General features: G+C 37.4%; 1 protein-coding gene across 1 annotated transcript in view; it reads right to left on the bottom strand.

Moving 5' to 3' along the window:
* Positions 1 to 15,798, bottom strand: part of WDR25 (WD repeat domain 25) — a 55,891-nt gene that overhangs the window by 12,569 nt on the left and 27,524 nt on the right. Inside the window, exons 2-3 of the mRNA XM_009998005.1 lie at positions 11,901 to 12,048; positions 949 to 1,079 (exon numbers count right to left, since the gene is read on the bottom strand). Of these exons, the coding sequence (XP_009996307.1) occupies positions 949 to 1,079; positions 11,901 to 12,048 (279 nt within the window). The remainder of the gene's footprint in view (positions 1 to 948; positions 1,080 to 11,900; positions 12,049 to 15,798) is intronic.

Genomic DNA, 15,798 nt, shown 5'->3' on the forward strand with positions numbered 1-15,798 from the left:
TGTGGTTGAGCTGAGGCACCACAATTTAAAACCTAACAGGAAGGAGCTGCTTTAAGAATGAATACATCAAGTGTCTTCATTGGTTGGAATAAAATACTGCTTGTCTGGTGCAAAGAGAAAGCACTACTGAAACTGAAATTTCATGAGGGAGGAGAGGGACTAAGAACAGCATTTCTCAAGCCATTTGTCTTTGTGCCACCATAACACTGTTCAAAGATCATCTCTCACCTTAGTACTCATCCTTAGTACACCAAAGTCAGCATTTGGATAAGCAATCTTACCTTTTTCAGATACTTTCTGTCATTCTCAAGAGCAAAGAGGTGGCTAAAACTCTGATGAGTAGGATCTACCCACAGAGAAACTCAAAGGCAAAGAAAGAACTACTCACTTCACAGTTACTGCTGCCCTCTGAGCTCATCAGAGCTCAAGGATCTCAGCTTCTCTCATGCTTCCTCTGGCAGAGTACAGCTCTGGCCTTACCTGAGCTCTTAACACGCCATTCTGCATTATTCAGGCCAAAGCACAGCCAGAGGCTACACATGCCTCCCTGGGGCCCTTCATGAATGTAAAAAGTACTCCAGGCTTCTGCACAAAAAGTACAGCCACACACATCCTGACCCACCTGTAACAGCTTGAACAACAAGTTAGCTGTCCTGCTTCCTAGTACATAACTACATTTTTCACAGTCCTGGAGCTATTGGCTTTATTTAATTCAACTATATGTTACTCATACTTACATTAAAAAAATAAAAAAATTAAAAAATTGTATTTTTGTGTACAGCGTCCCTCTTCATGCTTCAAAAAAATTACAGATCAATGACAAATGCAAAATACTTCAAAATAACACTGCATTGAAAGACCAGTACATCTAATAGCTTAGTAATGCTCAGCACATCCAACCCACGAAACATCCTAAAAGAGAAAGAGAAAAAAAAACAGTTCCATTACCTTAGAAGTCCTTATATCCCAAGCTTTAACTTCTGGGCTGAACCCTCCACAAATGAAGATATTTGACTCTGTAGGATGGAACTTCAGTGCGCTGATCCTAAAGTCATTTTTGCTGCTAAATATCTGCTTCCCTAAAATAAAGTGAAACGTGGAGATTAAAATATGAGCAGAAAATGAGATGTGTTATTCATTCCAACCTAGTTTTAAAAATATCAAGGTTGTCATAGGTGAATGTGTTGGACAAAACTGGAGGAAGGGAGATTTAGGTTAGACATTAGGATTAAATTCTTCACTGCAAGGGTGGTGAGACACTGGAACAGGTTGCCCAGGGAAGCTGTGGAAGCCCCATCCCTGCAAGTGTTCAAGGCCAGGTTGAATGGGGCTTTGAGCAACCTGGTCTAGTGGGAGGTGTCCCTGCCCATGCAGGGGGGTTGGAGCTAGATGATCTTGAAGGTCTCTTCCACCACAAACCATTCTATGATTCTACGATCTCAAACTACTCTGATTTACTGAAGATACAAGAGTGAACTCTTTAATTACTATCCATGTTTAATTGCTCCTGGTAACGGTCCTCTGCACCACTGACTGCTTCCTACTCTGGGGAGACAGCAAGTGTATTTGCACAAAAAGGAGAGGAGCTCCACCAAGGTCCCAGTTCAGTCAACACACTGAACTAACTCTACAAATATAACGGTTGAATATTTCACCACAGAGAAGGTATAGTCTTTCTTTCAGTGAGATAAAAAAATACTGCCTCCACAGAGATACCATGTCCCAAACTATACTACAACTCTTGAGTAGCTTACTTATGTTTCTGTGGAGGTAGGAGTGAAATTTCATCTTGAAACTAGGAAATAATTTGCCTACTATCATATGAAGGCAATAGCTGTTCCCATGGATACACTGTTCCCAACATTTAATTGTGTACACTAATCTCCACAGGATCCTGTGGTTAGTATCAATTGGCTTGTCGACACTTTAAAAAGCAACAGAATTCAGCTAGGTGAATTTATAGGATTTTTTCACAGTTAGCTGCTTCCTTTCATCCTAACAAATTCGTGACATTAATATATATTCACTGAAATATCATTTTTGGAACAGCAGCATAGACCAAGATAAATACACTTACTTGGTTTCACAATTTCAACTGTGCTTTATGTTCTTCATATCACATATAAAGATCTACATTAAAGTTACTGCTTTAAGTCACAGTGAAGAAGGCACTGCAGAGGTAAAAAAGAACCCTTAAAATTAATTTTATTTCATCATCAGGTCCATTTTTTCTATCTGCTGAACTCACACAGTCAGGAGGCTAAGACTGGTCAAATTGTTGATTTCTTCATTTTAAAGAAAATAATAAATTTTACTTAATCATAGATGCTGTTTGAGCTAGCAGGGTGAGGGAAAATTGATTGCAGGGAGCATAAGGTAGGGGTGAATGTTGTTTTATGTGAAAAGAAGTTTTGGTAGGATTTTTTGTTCTTTTTAAATGGTTGCTCCACTAATCTAAAGGGCCTCTCTGTCACTATTGAGTGAAAAACTTAATTTAGTCCATAAGTTCCTTCCCCAAAAAGAGAAAAAAGTCACAAGGGTAGCAGAGATTCTTTCAAGTCATATGCAAAAGTGACCATGGCTCACCATGGGAGCTTTCAGCAGCCCAACAGCTATAGAAAGAAAAAGACTCCACAGGGAAGGAAGTATTAAAATCATCACTTATAGGAGTAACGAGATATTGCTCTCATCTACACAACCACCAGGCACCATTTGTAGGCTTTAGAAAAGCCACACACACATGCATTTTACTTTAATCCACAGCACTTGAGAAAAATACTGAATTTCCCCATGGAGGCTCACCAGTCAGTTTAATAGCAGTTTAGTCCCAAATAATTTGGTTCCTACTACTGTGTAGTTTAATAAATACTCTAGGACTATAAACAACAAGTTTTTAATAGTGCTGCTGCCAGAAATTAGCAAAACTGCAGCCTACCTGTACTATTCTTGTCAAACAGCTTCACAAAGGCTGCATCAAGAAGGTCATAACTCTCCATAAAGTTTATTGTCCAAATGGCATTACACACAGTACACAAGTCATGCAGTGGAACTCATTTTCTAACCTTTCAACAAATATTAATTGTTAAACTGACTTTACTGAAATCTGTTTTTACCTCCACAAGCCTTCTGAAAACTGCTTCTTCTACAATATATACATTTTTCTTGCCACTGAGCTCAGAAATTCAGCCTGATACATGAGAAATTCAGATAAGTCAAAATCAACAAAGATGTGCAAGAAATTCTAGATGTATTTCATCTACTAAGAACAAGATCTGTTACCTCTTCCACAGAAAGAAGATTGATTTCACAGAATTTGATATTCATTATTCAATCTTTCAATCTCACCCCCAGCTATTTCCAAGTAAGTAAATCTCTTCCTCGATATTTTCTCCAGAAATGAAATACTCTCATTCTCTACTCCACCTCTCCCTGTTTTAAAGACAGAAGTGGGCATTGTGTTTGCCCTTTCTGACCTTGAATGCTTTCCAGGGATGGGGTTTCCATCGCATCTTTGTCCAAAACAGGAATCAAGCTCATCTGTCCTCTCTTTGTTTAGCGTTTCCTGGACCTAACAGGCAACCTAGTCAAATGTCATCCTATATATACCTCAAGTAATACAGAAAGGGGACTTTTCAACCAGTCTTGATTATCTGAGATTCATGGGCACTTTTTAAACATGCTGATACTCAAATAAAATCTCAGTTCTCATAGTCTCTCTTTATATGTGAAAGAGGAACGTGAATCACTTGCATCAGATATTCACATAACCCAAATTTCCCACCTGGATGCCAGAAAAGTTTGGAATCAGAGATGAATTAAACCAAAATTTTTGGTTCATCCCTATTAAAAGGAACTCTTTCTTTCATTCTCTTCCCACCCCCAAAGTGAAATTAAATCAAATGTGTCTTTCTAGGAGCTCCATAGACTGAACAGTTTGGCATTATTAGGTTAGATTCAGATATGAATTTGATTCGACTTCCATGTCACAGAAAATGAAAACATGGCTGGAATGCAGAAAAACAAAACAAAACAAAACACAACAACAACAACAACAAAAAAACAACCATAGGAGCAAAGCAGCAGCAGATAAAAATACTCAAAAGGGGAATATCAAAACAGTACAGCAAGGAAAATCCCCCATTGCTAGAACTGAAATTTATGTACAATATACAGAATCTAAATCAGACTGCTTCCCATACAAACACGTTTGAACCCAGCCAAGTGAACTTTCCTGACATATATACTTCCCCCAAGCCCTTCCCCCCTAAGACTGCAGGGCTGAAGTGCTGAGGCACGTCCCCTGCACACTTATGAAACCTTTATCACTGTAAATCTTTCAGAACCTCAGTAACATTGGCAAAACATCTCTCTGAGAGATGGAACAGAGTACTGTGGAAGATGATACAAGACAAAATAGCTCCCACAGTGTGTTAAAACAATTAATTCAACTCTTAGCCCCTTTCTGTACAAACTGTATTTAGTGCATTTTACTACTACAATCAGAATTTGCTGCTTCCCATGCTGTATCAACCATGAGGTGACAGAACCTGGCCTCATGGCTTGGGAAATCAGCTTCAGTGTTTGCTGAAGATCCTGCTCCATCTTTCTGGCAGTCAGTATTTACAGTTATGTATTTTTTTTTTGTCTACCATTACTCAGTTTATTAACATTAAACACATTTAACTGTTCAGGCCGTATTTTATATATTGCAAAAGATGTAGTTTGAGTAGAAGTCTCCCTTATCCATAATAGAGCACAATGTGCGTAAATCAGCAAGCCTGCAGATGTCTTTATTGTGTATATATTTATTGTATTTTAGTTCCTAAAGGCAGCACCACAAAGATTCAACCAACTCATAGGCTGTAGAAAATTACATCTTCTGAAAATCTATTTAGCTAATTGAGAGAAAATCCATACCACATATCATTTTCTTGTATGAGAGGTTGTTACTCCAAGGCAGAAAGCAAATGTTTCCCTCAATCTTTAATTTCTACATTTCAGTAACAATATCTACTACATCTTTGCAGTGTGTTTTATATTCTTAAACTGCTTTAATTCACGTCTTCATTCATTAAAGGCTCACCAGCAACGTACACAGTATGAAAAAAAAATCTTTAAAAAGATCTTGAACATATGTTTCTGCTCCCTTAGGCTGCAGCCTACTGTGAAACTGCTCAGCTATGAAATCAGATATTTGAAAGGCTATTTAACATTGTGAATTTTTCACAGAATATCAGCAGAGTTATTGAGCACAGGATGCATCTGCAACTGTGTTTAATGGTCCTCAGGTTCACACTCCTACCTACATAATCCAAAAACGTTCAATTCCTTACACCTTTACATCTGTAAAGAAGAGTGAAGCCTAGGACTTAAAAGGACTTGAGAATAATCTTGTTATGCAGAGCAGATTTCCCTACTATGTTTACAAAAAGACACAACAATATCAGAGAATCATTACACGGGTTGTGTTGTGTCCTGGTTTGAGCCAGGATGAAGCCAATTTTTCTTTTTGCTGATTTTTTTTTCCTTCAGTAAGTTTTCTTGTAACTAGCAACAGTGTGTTCTGCTAGGCTGATAAGACAAATGACTGGCAGGAAGAACCAGATGCCAAATAGGTGGGGAAGTAATCTCCAGATTCTTCCTAGAGACAACTGGTCACGTGTTGAAGCCACTAAGAACATTAAGAAGAGACGTCCTGCTATGAGACAGCAGCAAGAGGGACGGGACCCACTGAGACGCCACCTGTGGTCTCTCTTGAAAAATTATTTTAAAGAGGACATGAGAGTCTGGGACAAGAAACCCACTGATATTCTCCAGTTACGTGTGCAAGAGCTACTGAACAGAACAAGGCCAGGAGATGGTTCTTTCAAGAAGGTTGCACCAGTCAACAACCAGGATGGTTCATCAACCTCTAGTGCTCAACCTTAGAGATGCCCTGCCTCCAGCCAGGAGGAGGAGAGGGACAACCGAGTTTATTGGACTGTGTGGATTCGGTGGCCTGGCACATTAGAACCACAAAGATATAAAGCTTTGGTGGACACTGGTGCACAGTGCACACTAATGCCATCGAATCATAAAGGGACAGACTCCGTCACTATCTCTGGAGTGACAGGAGGTTCTCAACAACTGACTGTTGTGGAGGCCGGTGTGAGCCTCACTGGTAAGGAGTGGCAAATGCACCCTATAGTGACTGGCCCAGGTGCTCCGTGCATCCTTGGCAGAGACTATCTCAGGAAAGGATACTTCCGTGACCCGAAAGGGTACCGGTGGGCCTTTGGTATAGCAGCTGTAGAGACTGAGGACACTGAACAGCTGCGTACTTTCTCTGGCCTTTAAAAGAAAAATTGGCTTCATCCTGGCTCAAACCAGGACATGTTGGAAGGGATCTTCAAGATCATCTAGTTCCAAACCCCCTGCATGGGCAGGGACACCTCTCACTAGACCAGGTTGCTCACAGCTCCATCCAACCTGGCTTGAACACTTCCAGGGATGGGGCTTCCACAGCTTCCTTGGGCAAACTCTTATAGTGTCTCACCACCCTCATAGTGAAGAATCTTCCTAATGTCTAACCTAAATCTACCCTCTTCCAGCTTAAAAACATTACCCCTTGTCCTATCACTACATGCCCTGGTAAAAAGTCCCTCCCCAGCTTTCCTGTAGCCCCTTCAGGTACTGGAAGGCCCCTGAAAGTTCTCCCTGGAGCCTTCTCTTCTCCAGGCTCAACAACTCCAGCTCCCTAAGGCCTGTCTCCATAGGAGAGGTACTCCAGTCCCCTAATCATCTTCATGGCCCTCCTCTGGACTTGCTCCAAGAGCTCCATGTCCTTATTGTGCTGGGGGCTCCAGAACTGGACACAGTGCTCCAGGTGGGGTCTCATGAGGGCAGTGTAGAGGTGCAGAATCACCTCCCTTGACCTGCTGGCCACACTTCTTTTGGCACAGCCCAGGATATGGTTGCTTTCTGGACAGCAAGCCACACATTGCCAGCTCATGTTGAGCTTTTCATCAACTACCATAGATCAAAATAAATTTAAAAATTTCTCATCACAGTTAAAAACTCTCTCACAGACAGTAGTGAGAAGAAAATTAGATTGATCAGACATAATTCGTTCTTAACAAATCAATGCTGGCTGTTACATTTTATCTTGTCATGCTTACAAATTGTTTTATTATTTTACCAAAAACTAAAGTTACACCAACCACATGTGCTTCCTATTTTTTTCCCCTACATAGTCACAAGTTTCCAGCAAGCAAAGGTGCTTGAAATTTTAAATCATTTTCTCTTTTTCCCTTGAAAGTGTCCCCAAAATAAACATTTTTCTCTCTTATTATTGGAAAGACTTGATATTAGTGAGTATAAAAAGTAAAATGCTATAACCTCCTAGCTGGAGAATGACCACTAAACTGTGTTGTACATATTACTAAAAACTGCTGAATTTTGGGTGGAACTTGTGACCTCACATCAGAGTTGCTCATATGTATTCAAAATAAAAAACTACAATTAAAAAAATAAAAATCAATCAGCTGGGATTTTTTCTGAGGAGTGATATAAAACCTTCATGAGCATTAAAACAGCATCCTGTCTGCATAGTACTAGGAGAAAAAATTCACAGCTCTCCAGAGACAATGTTTATGTATGAGCACTAAAACTCTTTTGTAAACACATATAATTACATTAACAATAATAATAATGTTACATCTATAGGACTATCAAATTAGAATATTGAAAAAGGTATAGAAAAGCAAATTTGGACCATCCTCTTGGAGATATAAAATATTCCATTAGGAAACTCTCAAAATAATGTAAAATAAAACAGGTTTAAGAAAAAACAAACCAGATTTAAGTGTCCACATTACCTATAAGCTGCATTTCTCTTCAAAGCCAACAGTTTCATTTCAGTATCCTGGCCATGGTAATGTGAAAAGTTTCAAAATACTGAGGAATTTAAATTCCCCATTATAACTCTGAGGATGTTATATTTTAAATCAAACTTATTCCATGAACCAAAATACAACTGCAGCATTTGGCAACGTAGGAAATGTGCCAACATTTCTTGGAACATTCCCTCTGTCATAATACTAAAGAAATGAAAAGTATCTATAATATGCAAATAGTCTCAACCCAGCCAATGTTCTGCCTATGCTACTGTACCAATTCATTTGTGATTAATGAAAAAAACACTGATGAATAAAACATATATTCCAAAAATGAAATAGTTATAAATACAGTTTTAAAAAACAATTACCCTTCTAAAGTCAGTAGAGCATCTCCATCACATATGGATGTAACAGAAGTTAAATGTCAGACGTACTTGACCTCAAATTGTTTTAAAAGCAATTTTTTTTTAAAGCTCTCTGAAAATAGCACTACTTACCACTTTGTAAATAAAGAATCTGAATGACCATCAGTAGTGAGTGTGGGTGTGGTGTTAGTAGAGATGAAAAAAAACAGAGTCTCACTGGTTCAGATTGCTACCTTACCACATTTGTAAAACCTTTCAAAAAGCTTTTATAAAGAAGTTATAAAGAAATTCACCAAAAAACCCCCAAAACCAACATGAGCAGCTCAATACCTTGCACGTACTAAGCTGTATTTGCAGCCTTTCCTAAAACTTTTAAAATTCTCTTCAGACTGTTGGGTTTCTTTTGGTGAAAGACAAGTAGCAATTTTTATAACAGACATAAAAATCGATACTGAAAACAAAGATGAGAAAGATTAGACTTTAGCAAACATGACTAGAAAAATGTTGAACCAGAACAATATACACAAAAGCATCCAGCCTCAAATACAGCATTATTCTTTATAAAATCCCCCTGGCATGCATTTACTGCATTTAACACACCAGCAGTGTGTGTTAAACTACACCGGTAGTTCAGTCTAGCAATGTTAAGCAATTAAGACTGAAATAAAAAAACTTGAAAGTCCTTTGTGAAGGAACAGCTCTAACATCTATCTGAAGTTAATCAAAGAAGAAATCTCAGCACTGATGAAAAAGTGAAGAGGAAAGAATGATTCAGTGAACTAATATAAATCAAAATCTTATAGCTGCTTTAGAGTTTTTCAAATGGAAATGAGGCTTTTTATATCAAATGGATTTGGATTCCAGAGGCAAACTTCTTGGCCTGTTTCTCTGAAAAGAACTGACTGCAATGTATGAAAAAAAAAAGAAACTTTACAACATGGAAGGCAATCAGAAACTGGCCTGCATGTGTAGGAAATCAGAAAAAAATTCCAATCACTCATATCATACTTTTCCAAATGACGTGTGCATCACTGCAGGTCAGGTCTAAAAGTCAACATTACAACTGCAGCTCACAGGAGGTACGAGGAATCCTGTGTCCTTGAAATAAAGCAACAATAAATATCTAGTATTTTCAAGGATTATAACATTCATTTTGCCTTTACATGTACAGTTTATTTAAGAAATACTACATAATTCACAAATCAGTAAGGAAAGAACCCTTTATAAATTTATCTGATTGAAACTTGGTATATATAATTTTTTACTGTTGTCATTGCCTGAAACACTAGAATTGTGGAAAATATGGGGTTGGAAGGGACCTTTTACGATCATCTAGTCAAGCCCCCACTGCAGTGAACAGGGACCTTTTTTTACTAGATCAGGTTGCTCAGAGCCTTGTTGAGCCTGACCCTGAATGTTTCGAGGGATGGGTCCTCCAACATATCTCTGGACAACCTGTTCCAGTGCTTCACTGTCCTCCTTGTAAAGAACTTCTTCCTATGGTCTAATCTAAATCTGCACTGCTCTAGTTTGAGACCATTGCCCTTTATCCTATTGCTACACACCCCTGTAAATAGTCCCTCTCCAGGTTTCCTGTAGCCCTCTTCATGTACAGGAAGGCCACTATGAGGTGTCCCCAGAGCGCTCTCCTCTCCAGGCTGAGCAACCCCAGCTCTCTCAGCCTGGCTTTGCAGAGAAGGTGTTCCAGCCCTCTGATCAATTTTGTGGCCCTTCTCTGGACTCATTCCAACAGGTTTACAGCCCTCTAGTATTGAGAACTCGAGAACTGGACACAGTACTCCAGACAGGGTCTCACAAGAGCAGAGTAGAGGGGCAGAATCCCTTGACCTGCCAGACATACTTCTTTTGATGCAGCCCAGGATGCGATTGGCTCTCTGAGCTGCAAGCGCACATTGTTTGCTCATGTCCAACTTTTTGTCCACCAGTATCCCCAAGTCTCTTCCTGCTGGGCTGCTCTCTACTACATCATGCTCCAGCCTGTACTGATAGCAAGGATTGCTCCTACCCAGGTGTGGGACCTTGCACTTGGCCTTGTTGATCCTCATGGGGTTCAGACAGGTGAACCACTGCAATCAACTTAAACCAGACTACTATCCCATTACTGCATAACTAAGTCAGAGATGTTAAAAATCAAAGTATGTGATTAAAATTATGTAACTTTGGAATTTGTTCTATTTTATAAAATAAGATTTTTCCCCACAATAGCCTCTTTGAATGACTCAGTCACATAAAATCTATTCTTCTGCTAAAAATCCCATTATTAGCAGAAGCTGTTCTGTTTTGAATTTGTAAGCGATATCGATAAATTAAATTCCCTTGGATTAGTAAGAGTCAGTTATGCTTGAGACCAGAAATTAGAAGGTTGCTGCAATGAGACTGAAAATTTAAAAAAGACAAGTAGTCTGACCAAATTACTATGTATATTAACCTCATGCACTACTATTACATCATACGTATAAAGCTCTTTTCCACGTTACAAAACCTGAATATTCTCAAAACATCAATATTCCATAACTGTGCCACATGTTTTACATTCCCAAACTACAACCGTTCAGACACCACAGAATTTAAATACTTGTGGTATGACAAATGTTGAGAAAAACAAATTCTTAGAGCATGGAAAAGAATCTTCTTTTCATATGAACAATATTCACAAATTTCCTTGGCTGCTTTCCTGAATAGGAGTTCTGCTCTCCAGATATTCACATACAATGCACTTCTTATTTTTATGTAAGAGAAAATCCTCTTAGGTAAGAACTTCTTGTAATTTTTTGGAAGGATTTCTTTTGGAGTCTTAAAATAAATAAATATTAATAAAATAAATATTGCGCCTTTGGATGATTTAAACCTTTTAAAGTAAATTAACTGGAAAAAATAAAACTGCATCATCTCTTTGGTTGTCAAGGAACTATTTTGGGCCTAATTCTTCATGTATGTACACACAGAGGTGCCCCATAAGGTACAACCCCAATGAATGGTGTTGTTTGAATGCTGACAACATACACCAAGGAGTGAGGAGGTGCAGCTGATAGAAACACTTTAGTTTGTGAAGGATATATGAGGACAGACAGCATCCAGGAAATTAGTTGTTAAGGTCACAATAATCAAATCTCAAATCAAATTCACAACTGCATCAAAGCAACACAGGTTCAGTCTCAAGGTTTCATGCTGGAATTTAAGATTCTATACTCCTAATTAAGGCTCTATTCTGAAAAAAAAATAAAAATCACCTAATTAATTTAAACACAAACTTAAAACCAACAAAGTTGAGAACAAGGTACAAGCCTACGTTGAAATTAACCATATGTATAAATGTTACTGAAATGAGCTTGAAGAGAGGCTCTTCAAACACTTTAATGAGTGAACATGACAGAGCATATGAAAATACATGTTTCATTCTGTACATCTTTGCAGTATCTGACAACAGAAACCCCATCTGATGATGAAGTTAAAGATATTCAATTTTCTTAAATATCTCCAACTACCCTTAATTGTGGAGACTTTTCTTCTTAGAACATTTCAAGATTTTAGCTTTGATCTGTAGATTTTATCTATATTTTTAGAAGAAAGACTAAGGTTAACAAGATTCAAAAGCACCTGTACCTGTAAAGATACTGCACCCTTACGTGACCTTTACCTGTTTCTACGTCTGTTAAATGCAGCATGGAATCAAAGCCCCCACTGAGGATCCACCTTCCACAGGATGACCACTGGGCAGCTCGAACAGCACAAGAGTGACAGGAATACGTTTTTAGACAGCAGCCTGTATCTACAGCATCCCATACCTTAAAAAGAAGGACACAGACAGCTTTATAAAGAATCACAATATTTTTTCAAAGCACAGATAAGTAGCAACAGCAAATCATTGTGGCTGAGAAACCTTTGCATTCAGAAGTTGTATCTGCTAAGCTGTAAAAGTTTGTTAGAAATAATTGCACAGTTGATTAGAATTGGGAGATTGAATTAACAAGGCAAAAATCAGTAATAGAGTTTTATGACTTGTATTACTTATTGAGCTGTCTACATTGTTCCCAATGACAATTCATGTTATATTTTTCATTCTGCTGTCCCACCTCTCTGTAGGGATGTATCCAAATATATTATCCCTTTAAATATTTTTTTCTTCAAAATTTTTGTCCCTATCATAACTTGCTTTCCATTGAGTAACAGGAATCATAGTAGATTACAGCTTTCACATCTGCCTTCAGATAGACTGTTAGCACATTCCTCACTCAGTTTGTAATTTTAGTTAGATTTTTATCTAGACTTCACTGAGGAGGCAGGCAAGACTATCAGCATAAATCTGCATGAAGGTTTCTATGGAATGGTCTCAGCCACCCCATTTTTGTTTCTGCTGGATGAAATTAGGTTGATGCTGAGCACCTCTGAAAATCCTATTCCGTCAGCTAATATTTTCAGAACATAAATAGTCCTGCTCATATTTTTAAAAAGAAGTTTAAAAGTTGTTTCAAAATATTTTTGAAAGTAGAACTAGTCTGAATTTAATGTCAGTTACTAAATATAGTTCACGATAATCAAAAGCATATCCTTTTCACCGTGCTATTTTTGTTTTAAGATAAAATTAGAATTCTAGCAACAAATGACCCATACAAAGATCTAATACACTCAATTCTGTGAGAGAAGGCTAAATATCAAAACTATTTTCCCTAGGAATACTCTACTTAGTAAAAGCTACATTATAAAATATCTTATGATTGTATGCTGCAACATAATACCTGTTGAATTGTCTAATAAAATGGATACCAAATGTTATAACCATAACAGCAAATTCTACATTTTATTACTTTGAATATTGGTAGTTGAGATAAATAAACACTTTGACAGTGCTTCACAATAGTTTTCTTGCAGTTTGAGTAAACCCAATGCAGTTTATTGCTTTAAAGTCATCATACTACTTCATGGTACTTCTCTTTGCAATTAGACACTTTCATCCTGCAAACACAGGAGCGTGAAAACAGCACTGCCTACCAGCTTAGAAGGTTATTCTGAATTGTATCTGTTGTAATCAATTTCTCAGTTCTAAGATTGGTTTTATAATGCTAGGAACCAACAGGCAATTAACGAATTACCAAAAAATTACTTTTTAAAAAAGATCAAATTCAACTTCCGTGGATGTTGATACAAGAGCACTGAAGTTCGTATCACAATAAAACTGAATGCATGTCTGTGCATTTTAAAGGATGCTAAGAAGAAAAAACAAGTCAATAAATCAGAAAACACAAGTAGATGTTTTCTTTATTGTGGCAACAGCACAATTCACAAGACAAGAGAATGTAAAGGGGAATAAAAAAGTAAGACTTTTCTTGATGTATTTTTATCTTCAACGGTATTTTCTTCTTACTGGACAAAAAGGATATGCTGAAAATAACATTACTATATAGTCCATATTTAGAAGAAAACTTTCAATTATAGAAAATTATTTCATCACAGTATTTTCTTGCATAGAATGCAGTTCTACAATACAAAGCAACCAATTATCATTAATTACTTGACTAGTTAATTAAGACTGGAACCGTGATGGCTGTACCCCAAGCAGTCTATCTACTAAAAAAGGAATCAGGAAATTTTTAATATTAAACTGTTTTTGAAGGTAATTTTCTCTGCTTTAATGAGTTTCAATGATCTTTTCAAGCTTCACAGTAATAAAAAAGGGTTAATTGTGTCTTAGAGGGCTTTTAATATGAGGAAGTTAATGAATGAATCAAGATGAATGGAAATTCCGGTGGTACATGCTTCAGATATTGTTCTGTCATGTTTTAGTGATGAAGTATGAAAACTCAATTTTCACAAGTAGGATGAACTAAATCAAATTCAACATCACTTCTAAGTTCCTCCTTGATTAAAAAAATAAAAAATAATAATAAAATTTTTAAAAGCAGCTGTATAAATGGAAAAAGCACACCCCTAAAGCTGCACATTTCCCTCCATTATGTGAAATGGAACAAACAACTGACTCCTGTGGATGAGACCATTGACCATGTTTTTCTCCATTGGGACTCTTCCCATCAGCTCTTTTTGCTTAGGTAATGCTGGTGCTACAATGCCTTCTAGAATTAGAGCCATGCTGGCAAGGCAGTCTTGACTGAGGAAATTAACTTATTTCATACCCTGCTACCAAACCCCACAGATTGCACCAAATACAAGCAGTTAGATCAGATGGAAAGTCAAGACAGACCTCCATCAAGATGCAGCCCAATGCAAATTCACTGGAGCCTATGAATGTGTTTTTTAATAATGCTAAGAGTTGCCACTTCTGTTATGGCTTCACAGCTCAACGTAGTATGGCATTTCTACTGCTTACTCATAGTAAGGGCCAAATGTGACTAGAGGGAGAGTTCCAACAGACACCATCCAAAGCTCCAGATGAATGCCTACTCAGCAGCTGGTGCTCACTCTGTGCAGGCAACCACTGTCATTAAAAAAAGGAGGGTGGGGGTTGCAAAGGGTTGAGTTCTTTGCATGTGAGTTTGTCTCTCTCTGATAAACACTCAGATCCCTGATAAACAGATTGTCCAGGATAAAAGGCATTTCAGGGGTTTTCTTTTAACAGATAGAGTCAAGTGCTTCAGGAATAAATGTGGAAATTAATATTTTCTAGTCTTTCTTCACTGCTGGTTACATGCTGGTTACACTGGCTGAAACCAGGATGGAAAAATAAACCTTAAAGACTAAGTGGGCATTACCAGCAGGGTTGATGTAATACCCCATATCCCCAAAGATGACAAAGACATATATTTAGCACATAATAAATTACTGGATGTCCTGATTTGAGCAGAGGGAACAGTTCAATAACAAATACACAGGCTGAGATATGTATCTTTCGTCCTAGGCATATAAGCATGCATCAAGTATCATAGGACTAGACACTGCAATGCATCTATCTGAAAGGAGGATAGATTTATATTAAATTATTCTTACCAAGAGACCAACTGTTTTAAGTGTTGTTGCTTGACTTCAAAACTCAGATCTTACAGACACTCAGTATTATTTCTAGATTAAATACTAAATTCTCATTAATCCTAAGGTTGTACTTTCATCTTGTGTCTTTAAAAAGCTCAGTAAAAAAGTTAAAAGCACACATTTCAGCCTGCCACTCAGAAAATACTGCTTATTGCCACACATTCAAGCAATGTTTTATCTTATAAACAGCAATCAGTCCATCCTTCCCCTTTACAAAGAATCCCAAAAACAATTAAATGTTATCAGGAAAAAGGCACATATTACTATATTATCTTCCCTAAATCTAATATTATAAAGCAATTAATTCTCCAATATTTAAAGGAAATAAAAAAACAAGACTCAAAACTTTGAAATATTTTCCAATATTTTCTTCAATGCCTTTCCGGCATAAAGGTATCATGAACGCTTTAATTTCATTTTTCCCAGTGTTATTAAAATTGGCTTTAATGTGTCAAGTTAGTTCATATTTCACTACTAGTTCTTACTCTTCTGTGCTTCACTATTTATAACATTGTTTTTCCACTTCTTTTCCACCAACTACTTTCATTTCATTT

This window comes from Chaetura pelagica, unplaced genomic scaffold, assembly GCF_000747805.2.
Source record: "Chaetura pelagica isolate M959 unplaced genomic scaffold, ChaPel_1.0 scaffold354, whole genome shotgun sequence".
Classification (NCBI taxonomy): Eukaryota; Metazoa; Chordata; class Aves; order Apodiformes; family Apodidae; genus Chaetura; species Chaetura pelagica.